Source organism: Acanthisitta chloris, unplaced genomic scaffold (assembly GCF_000695815.1).
Source record: "Acanthisitta chloris isolate BGI_N310 unplaced genomic scaffold, ASM69581v1 scaffold19165, whole genome shotgun sequence".
Taxonomy (NCBI): Eukaryota; Metazoa; Chordata; class Aves; order Passeriformes; family Acanthisittidae; genus Acanthisitta; species Acanthisitta chloris.
In genome coordinates, this window is record NW_008673344.1 from 39,819 (window position 1) to 48,815 (window position 8,997).

General features: G+C 37.2%; 1 protein-coding gene across 6 annotated transcripts in view; it reads right to left on the bottom strand.

Annotated features, from left to right (window-relative positions):
• PPP3CB (protein phosphatase 3, catalytic subunit, beta isozyme) overlaps window positions 1–7,354 on the bottom strand; it is a 29,581-nt gene extending 22,227 nt beyond the window's left edge. For 5 of the 6 annotated variants that reach the window (XM_009074924.1, XM_009074923.1, XM_009074922.1 and 2 more), the window contains exons 1-4: window positions 7,159–7,353; window positions 4,979–5,103; window positions 1,866–1,977; window positions 828–973 (exon numbers count right to left, since the gene is read on the bottom strand). In XM_009074924.1, coding sequence (XP_009073172.1) covers window positions 828–973; window positions 1,866–1,977; window positions 4,979–5,103; window positions 7,159–7,186 — 411 coding nt within the window. In that variant the 5' untranslated portion in view covers window positions 7,187–7,353. Of the gene's footprint in view, window positions 1–827; window positions 974–1,865; window positions 1,978–4,978; window positions 5,104–7,158 lie in introns of all 6 variants that reach the window. The other variant, XM_009074921.1, reaches the window with a different exon arrangement.
• Between the last annotated feature and the right edge of the window lie 1,643 nt (window positions 7,355–8,997).

Consider the following 8,997-nt stretch of genomic DNA (forward strand, 5'->3'; position numbering starts at 1 on the left):
AGCCCAGATGTCAGCTAAGTTAATTAAAATAAGACCAAAAAGGAAAGCAGCTGAATTTGAAAACTCCCATCTGATACAATCTCCACCTGATACCAGCAGCCCATGCAAGTTGAAACCACATTATCAGAAACAGATACCTCATGTCATCACAGTCTTCTTCCCATAGCACATCATTATTTAGTGTTTCCATTGTACAATTATAAAAACTTGTTTTCATTCATCTTACTGATACACTCAGCACATTTACCACAGTGAGAAGTACTCCACAGCTGTTACTCAAATGCCTACCAAATCTGCCACTTAAAACAGCAATCTGGATTTCTATTAAGTACTGAAGTGTCTCACTGTCAAAACTAAAATCCACATGATTAAGACAGTAAAGATAATTTTCAAAGAAATTTGAGAATAACTGAAATATGATGTTTGATACAGCAAACAATTTTAAGACTACAATTAACTTCAGGTTTTCTCCTGAGAGCCATAAGAACACTAGTTCTTATCTAGAAAGAAATAAGAAGCATTATTTTGATTGGATATGAAGCTCGTAACATGCACTACCTGTGTCAGGAAACTATGTGGAGTTTCTGAGGGTTTTTTTATGTGTGTCTTTTGCAACAGTCCCAGCTGTTCCAATGAGGTCTACTAATAGAAAATGCACTAGATAATCCACGAGTTTTTAATTCTGATACTGCTTAGCCTATATTTCAGTTCCTGATTTACACTTCCACAAGAGACAAGAACAGAAAACAATATACTGGCAACTTCATAAATATGACTTCGTATACCATCATATAAATGTACAAACTTATTGTCAGATAAATACTCACTCTCCTAATGTCATCTAGTGTATTAATTTCTGGTGAGAGTCCACCATGAACACATAGAAACTGTTGATTTAAGAGAGCAGCAAGAGGGAGACAATCAAAAGCTTCCATACAAGCATCATAGACTCTTTCGGAATACTTTATTTTACCTGCAGGAAAGGAAACAGAAATCATTAAAGGATCCACAACAGATGGATGAAGTAATCTAGTGGACCATAACTGTAAGAGTAAATGTCAAAGTGAATGCTTAAAAAAACTCAAAGCAATGAGTATTTTTGGGTTCAAATCAGCATTTCCAAACACTACAACAGCAAGCACATTCCTAAGACATTCTCTTCCACAACTATAAACTTTTTCCATTTCTTCTTCTGTTACATCAAGTTTGGAAAAAATATTTTTGTTTTTTTAAAAAAACTCACCAAGTTATTTTGCATTATAGAATTATACAGCATACTTCAGTGAAAATATTACTAAGAAATTTGCAAATTCTCATTTACAGGGAAAAGCTGAGAACTGATTATAGATTAGATCATTTTTACCCACACCAAAGAGGGTTTTACCAGGGTAAATGATCCATTTAGCACTGGATCAGTACTTACACAAGTCTTCAAATAGAGAAGCAGGTTACATCACCAAAAAAAGCCATCTTACTATTATAGTTGAAATCAATTCAGAGAATGGAAAAATTATTCAGCAGTAGGGCTTTCCTGCTAGCTTCACAGTGCTGCTCAGCAGGTTACTCTGCACTCCTAATTACAGCCAACAAAATAACCTTCTCCTCTCCAGGACTATAAAATCAAGATTGATGCATCAAAATTTACTCAAAACACACTCAAAGTTTACTCCACAATGTGCATTACAGCCAGCTGTCTTCTCCAACACCACACTTAACTGCAAGCAATCCTAGAGAAGTCAATGGGGCCTCCAAATGTTTGCAAGGCTATAATTAAACGAAGAGACAAACATCTCTCAAGCACAATGACAGGCTGCAAATCAGCAGGTTGGAAGTAAGCTAATTTTACATTCTTAGACAGTACTTACATTCTTGCTTAAAGGTAAAATACTCCGTTAGGTGTCTGCATTCATGGTTGCCTCTCAAAAGAAATAATGTGCTTGGGTAGAGAATTTTCAGGACCCATAAATACAGCACACACTGTTGAAAAAAAGAAGATACCCAGTAAAATACACTAGTATATAAGAACTTTAAAATTTATTACTGAGAAACACTGAGTAAGGATGTTAATAGCTTCAAAAGCAAGTACAGCTCAATGTGCCATTTCAAAACTCAGCACTACTTCCCTGAGACCAGTTCTGGACATGAGTTAATCAAATTGCTAATTATTTTTCCTAAGAACAGCCACACAAAATGCTGAAAAAAAATTTGTATTTACTGGACACTCAGTAATAAAATAAACTCAGCAGAATTAAACTGCAGAACACTTTCATCTCAACAAATACTGTATGTGTTTGTGCCTAAAATCTGATTTTATAATATGATTCTAAATGCTGGACTAAGAAGGAAAGATGACATCTATTAACAGACTGAAGAAAAAACCAACACAACAGAACTACTTCCATCAAGGAAACTGGTTTTAAACCAAGAATGGACAGAGTAAACCTTCCTTTCCCCAAACACTGGGAAAGCAGGTTGCTTGTTCAGTGTACAAGCAGCAAATTCAAGGAATTATAGTAAGTTTCCACATATCATTGTTATTGCAACATCAGCAGCAAACAGAGTTTCAGACAGAGCTACAGAACATGCACAAATGTTTCAGCTTAGAGTCTGTTACCACCCAGCAGCCCTGAATGCCCCAAATGTATTTCAGAAATTTCACATCTAATTCTTGTATTTTTAACTGAGCACAGAAATGTCACAACCCCAGAAGTTTTGGACTACATCAAAGTCACCTGCAAGCTGTTGTTATTGCTGTTCTTAATCAACGTGAGTACTGAAGCTATCAGAGTTATTTTGCATAGCATAGTAGATTAGATGAAGGAAGGAAGAAAACAAATGAACACTTTAAAAAAACATGAACATTGATAAACACATCAAACACTCTAATTGTGAAGTTTAGCTAAACTAATGAATTTTTATCTTCATAGTAAAAATATGCAAAATAGTAATTTTGTTAATGATACCACTTGCTTTCCAGTGTTTCTGCAGCTCTAAAATATCCTGATACCTTGCAAAGTCCCCAGACTCTACAACTGTTTCCCAGCAGAAAAAATAATCAGTTTCTTACAAAACAACTGCCTATCATCAAATGAATACATGAACCCATCTGGGAAATTCTACAACTGTGAACTGTTTTAGTTAAGTTAGTTTGCAAGAGAACTTTATGGAAGCTGCCAACCACTGAACAGAAAAGTGGCAAAACAGTACCTTCCTTTCAGTGAATGGATACTGCACGTGATTAAACTGCTGAGATTTACGTGTTGTCAAGCATGTTATCCACGAGTACAAACCCAAATTATTTTTTTCACCTTTCCTGTGGTGGCATATTTATTTTTTTATTATCAAATACAGACATACTAATGTCAGCATTCTCTATGTCCCGTTACTTCCAGCACAAAAGAGAAGAATTTGAACACACCTACGTGAAGAAGTCCATCTTGAAAGATTGCACAGTAACCATTTATGAAAACTCATGGAAGTCAACTTAAAATTAAGTAGGAAAAAAAAATGTAAGGTTAAAATGGAGAACAAATGGCTGATTCTCATGTACTACATTTTTACTTCTCCACAGGCTCACAAAGCACAGTTCTGCCTTCCTGCATCTGCAGCAATTCGGCTTCATTCAGATAATCTGCATCTCCTTCAGAGAATCAGACAAACATTTCGGTGGGAAAAGACCTTTAAGCTCATCAAGTCCAACAGCCACTCAGGATAGAAGATAGCAGATTATCTCAATGAACAGAGACAAGCCTTTTATGAACCCTAGAGTGGTTTTCAAGAGCATATTTAGCATATATTCACATATTCTGAAAGCATGTTCAACATGCCAAATAGTATATTAAAAACTAAATTAAAATCATGAGGAGAAGAAAACCCTGAGCCTCTTCTTGTTAACATACTCAAGAACAATCCTTGTTCAGAAGATTTTTTAAGTGTAATGGTTGAAAAGCTTTCACACCAGGCTTTGACACATTAGCATATAGAGCTCCTACGTGAATGTCCTTTTCAAGGACAAGTACGTTATCTGTAATCACCAAGAACAGGCCAAGAAGATGGAATTAATAAAAAGGGAATGTCCACTGAAATTCTTCCTTATAAATGACTTTGAGGCAATCCCTCTGCTGCATCTCCTGCTTGTCTATCACCCCTAACAACCCCAAGGCATGGTGCATCCCTTCACAGCATAACCCCACACATGTTCTTAGAACAGCAACACTGCAGTGCCAAAATTAAAGACCATACACCAAGACCTGCAAGATACTACTCCAAATGGTATACAACTCCAGTAGATCTGGTATCTACGAAGAGATCCCAAGCTGAGGCTCCAGGAGAACAGTGAACTTAAGACTCATGGCTCTGAACCTAACCAATGTGAGTGACTATTCTGGAATGCAGTACACTTAATGAACATACTGAAAATTAAAAAATTATTTGAATTAAAACCACCTGGAAAATTAATGGCAGAAACACACGTTGTCCTTAGGGAATATCTATAATTGCTCTCAGAATTTTAGTAAAGAAAACTATTAATAATTATTAAACCCCCATTTTATTACATACATAAAATTAATTTCTACTATAAACAGAGAATAACATTAGATAAACTGATAATAATATTAGAGATAACATATCAAAAGGCTTTGCAGTCATGACTCACCTGTTCTCCAAAACATACAAACACACCTTCCTGGACATTACCAGAGAAGCAGGATTATGGATAATAATGTTATAGAATGCAACTTTTAAAAAAACCAATGGAAGAAAGAGGAGGAAAAATGAGTAAGTCTGGGGACTACAACATGACAGTCCAAACAGCTGGTCAATATCCTCCTGCAAACTGGTCTTTGTCATAGGAGAAAGCACAGCAAGGAAAGAACACAGTCACATGTTAAAGCAGACCTAAAATGTCATTTGAAAACCTCAGTGAAAGTGTGCTTACAGAAAAATTAGGACAAAACAGATTAATATATTCAGTTACCTCTATACTAAAATAACCTCTGTCTACATAGTCACCGAGGAAGAGGTATCTTGTGTTAGCAGGTGATCCTCCCACTTCAAACAGCTTCATTAGATCAAAGAACTGGCCATGAATATCACCACACACTGCAAGCAAAAATTTTGTTCAAATTAATTAAAAAAAAAATCTAACAGAAAAGTTACTAAGTTATAGTTAAGTGCTAAGTAAACAGCCACACAGTACTTCTAGTTAAGAGGAAAGGCAGGTAAAAAGCAGGAATAACAGAAATTTTTAGGTTCCCCCTTTGTTTGTTACTAAGATGCTGCCCTCACTCACTGTGACAATGCTGATGATAATCCTATTTCAGCCTAGCAGATCGTGGAGGATTTTTTCAAACACAGTTGATCCACTGAGCATTGAGGTCCTGAAAGCTGTCAGCAGCTCTTTACTGTCCTCCCCAACCCCTTTAGGTATCTACAGATTCTCCCCAGCATGCACATTGGAAAACGCTGCTCTGCAACAGTTTGGTGAGTCCACGTGAGACTGAAAAAAGCAGGGAGTGTGCTTTTGTTTCTGAGTCAGACTAACATCCTTTTCAATATCAGCATATCTTCTCTTGGCTCAGCTGCTTTTCTCCTTCAAATAACCATGTTCACTATTTCAACAGTGGATTTTTCTTGTATTTTTAGAATATGAGACAGGACAAGACCAGTGGTCAGCAACCTAAGGCAGGAGTGGCACAGAGAGCAGGTGGGAAGCCTCTGCAAAGCACACAGCAAAGCCAGGTCACCTCACAATTTATAACAAAAAATGCAATTGAAAAATGCACGGAAGAGACAACGGTTCCTATCTCCTCTTGCCCACAGGAGTTCCCAGCTCACTGGAAGTCAGGAGCTGCCTTCTCACTTCTGCATAAGGTGCTGCTGTCACAATCAACAGGAATTTGAGAGGATGTGCCTTCCATTGATGCAAAATGTCACTGATCGACTGAAGCATAGCACCTTCTGACTTCTAGGAGTTTATTAGTAAATTCTTTAGAGGGGAAAAAAGTTGCTCTAATCTTGGAAAGAAACAGTGGATATGGCACACCACACTTTTGTGTCCTCTTTTACATCTCTTTTCTTCAGATTTCTACTCAAACACTGCAAGAACTCTCCTTTTTCAGCTGCCAATACACCAATAGCTCTGGGTTACAATCTGAACAGACAGAAATATAAAAATTCTAAACAAATCATAGTTTTGAGCTTTATGTGGAACTTCAAAAAGACTCTGAGCTCAGACAATCACTCAGTGGTTTCCACCATTTCAATCACTCATTTTTTTAAAAATGCCCATAGTAATAGTGGTGTACACTGGTCAAATGTTTTCATTTACAACAAGCTGATACCCTAAAAGCTTTCAGACACTAATTTTATACATGTCCATTTAGAAGAAAATATATTCAGATTAAAGAAAATCTGATTTGAACACAAAAATCAAATCTACTTTCATTATCATAAATAACAGACATGAAACAAAAACTACTTTCTATGAGTCTAGATTGTTTATAAACAAAAGTACTAAAGGACACCAATTCCACCTTTCACCAGGACAAACAGAAATAGAACTACTCAAACCATGAAAATACTCCAAAAGACCCTAAGAGTCAGGTTTGTATCCCAGTGGATCTGGTCCTACTGTGAAAGATGCTAAAACAATCTTTCAACACCTTCCAGTACTACTTCTCTCACAAGAACATGGTTCACATGCAATCACCAGTCCTGCTTACACACCAACTGCAGAGGTGTATTTTGCACTCAGAATCCCAGTTCACAGTATTTGCTTCACACCACAGCAATTCCCTTCTCTTCACATATTTAGATTTCAGAATTATCCTGAGTTCGGGTGGATATCTTTATTCCCACTTACAACATTGCAGGAATTAGAAAGTCATAGTTCAACAGCACTTAACTACTTTCTTTTTTCCAATCTTAATCCCAGTCATACTACCTTTTCCAACAGGTTTATTGCCTTCATTTTGCAAAGCAATGTGCAGACTATTTTTCAGACCATTGCACTGTTAAGCAAATGCAGTTGTGAGGGAGAATTCAGTAAGACTACAGAGAAATTTCATTTGAGCAATTTTAAAACAAACTCTACTACTACAAAAACTCAGGCTTTTTTCAACTTTAGTTATGTGTGAAATTATCTAGAGGTATTACCTGTAATTGGAGCTTCAACTTCTATCATAGTTTTTTCCCTCCGCAATATTGCAGCACCCTCATTGATGATTCTAAGTGCAATTTCTTCATCCACTCGACCTTCTTTTATCAAGTGGTTCTTCAAAATGTCAACCCTTGGTCTTCCATCTGTGTCAAACACTTCTTCAGACGTCAAGCGATGCGTTGGTGGAAAAGGGACAGCTAAAATGTAAAAGAAGAAACAGTAGTCACGACAATGCTATTTTAAAAATGTAGTCCATCCAGGATTGGATCTATCATGGAATAGCTGCTATCCAAAGCAGGGAACTCGTCTTTTAATCAATGAATTTTCTGACATCAGTAAAAGCTGCATGGAATAGTGCTATGTGTGTATGTATTTTTAAAAATTAACATCTATAAAAGGCAAGGCTGTAAAAACTAAAACAGAGTTAGAAGCACAATAATATGCACAACATTTGAAGGAGTCAAAACTGCCTTTGCGAAGGGACATCATCTCTCCTCAATATACTGCCATTCTCCAAGGGACTCATCAGGCATTAGGGATGCAGGAGATGCATTTAATATCCACTCAGTACCTCATCATCAAAATCTCAAGGGAATAAAAACACCAAAAAACTTCCACCAAACAAAAAAACCCACACCAAAACCAATCCAAAGATAGCAAGAAAAGGATACAATACTGCTTGAAAGACTAGAAATAAAAGCAGGTAATAATCAGCACCTGGAAGGGAAGAAGATTTTTTACCTCTCCTACAAGGAAAGGCTAAGAGAATTGGGATTGCTCAGCCTGGAAAGAGAATACTTTGGGGTGACCCAATTGTGGCCTTTCAGCACCTGAAGGGGCCCACGAGAAACATGGACAGAGACCATTTACAAGAGCATGCAGTGACAGGACAAGAGGGAATGGATTCAAACTGATATGCAGTAGGTTTAGATTAGGTGTTACAAAGAAATTCTTTCCTGTGAGGGTGGTGAGGCACTGGAACAGGTTGCTGTGGCTGCCCCATCCCTGGAAGTGTTCAAGACCAGGTTGGACAGGTCTTGGAACGATCTAGGCTAGTGGAGGGTGTCCCTGCACATGGCAAGGAGGCTGATACTAGATGATCTTTAAGGTCTCTTCCAACCCAAATCATTCTGTGACTCCATAGAGAACCTGTGCTATTTAAAGAATGTGTAAATGACACTGAAAAAAACCTAACTCATGGAGTGATGCAGCCCTTAGGTGACAGTAAGTATTCCATACAACAAAGAACAGGGCAGGCCTTGAAGAGCTACAGAAGCTGTCTAAGCTACTGAGTAGCTCAGCAAAATATGACCCCTTAAATATTAATAAACACAAATTAAGGAAGGAAAGAAATCCTAACTTTACATTAAAATACCACATATTATAAAATTACTATTACTAAGGTCTTCCCTATAGTTCTAGGAAAATACTCAATGCTGACAAGTCAAAGAAACCCAGAAAACTGAATGTTAAGAATTATTAGCAAATACAACACAAAAGAAGATGCAACTATGCCACTGATAATCTGCTGTGCAACTCTGCTTTCCCCACCTTATAAAGAAAAGGAAAGAATAATTTAAAAAAAGGATTCAAGAAGCAATAGTGGAAATCAAAAAGTCAGAATGATTTCTGCTAGAGAAGCAACTGTGGACTAGGATTCTTCAGCCTAAACCCATGAAAACTAAGGAGGATTCTAATAGAGGTCTATGACAACATTAATGGAGAAGGTGAAGGAAGAGCAGCACTCATGCTCTTGATCCTTGGATGACAGGAAGGGGCAGGATAGACTCTGCAAGTTCAAAGCTCTGCCAAACCACTGTCTAAGCAGCAGAACG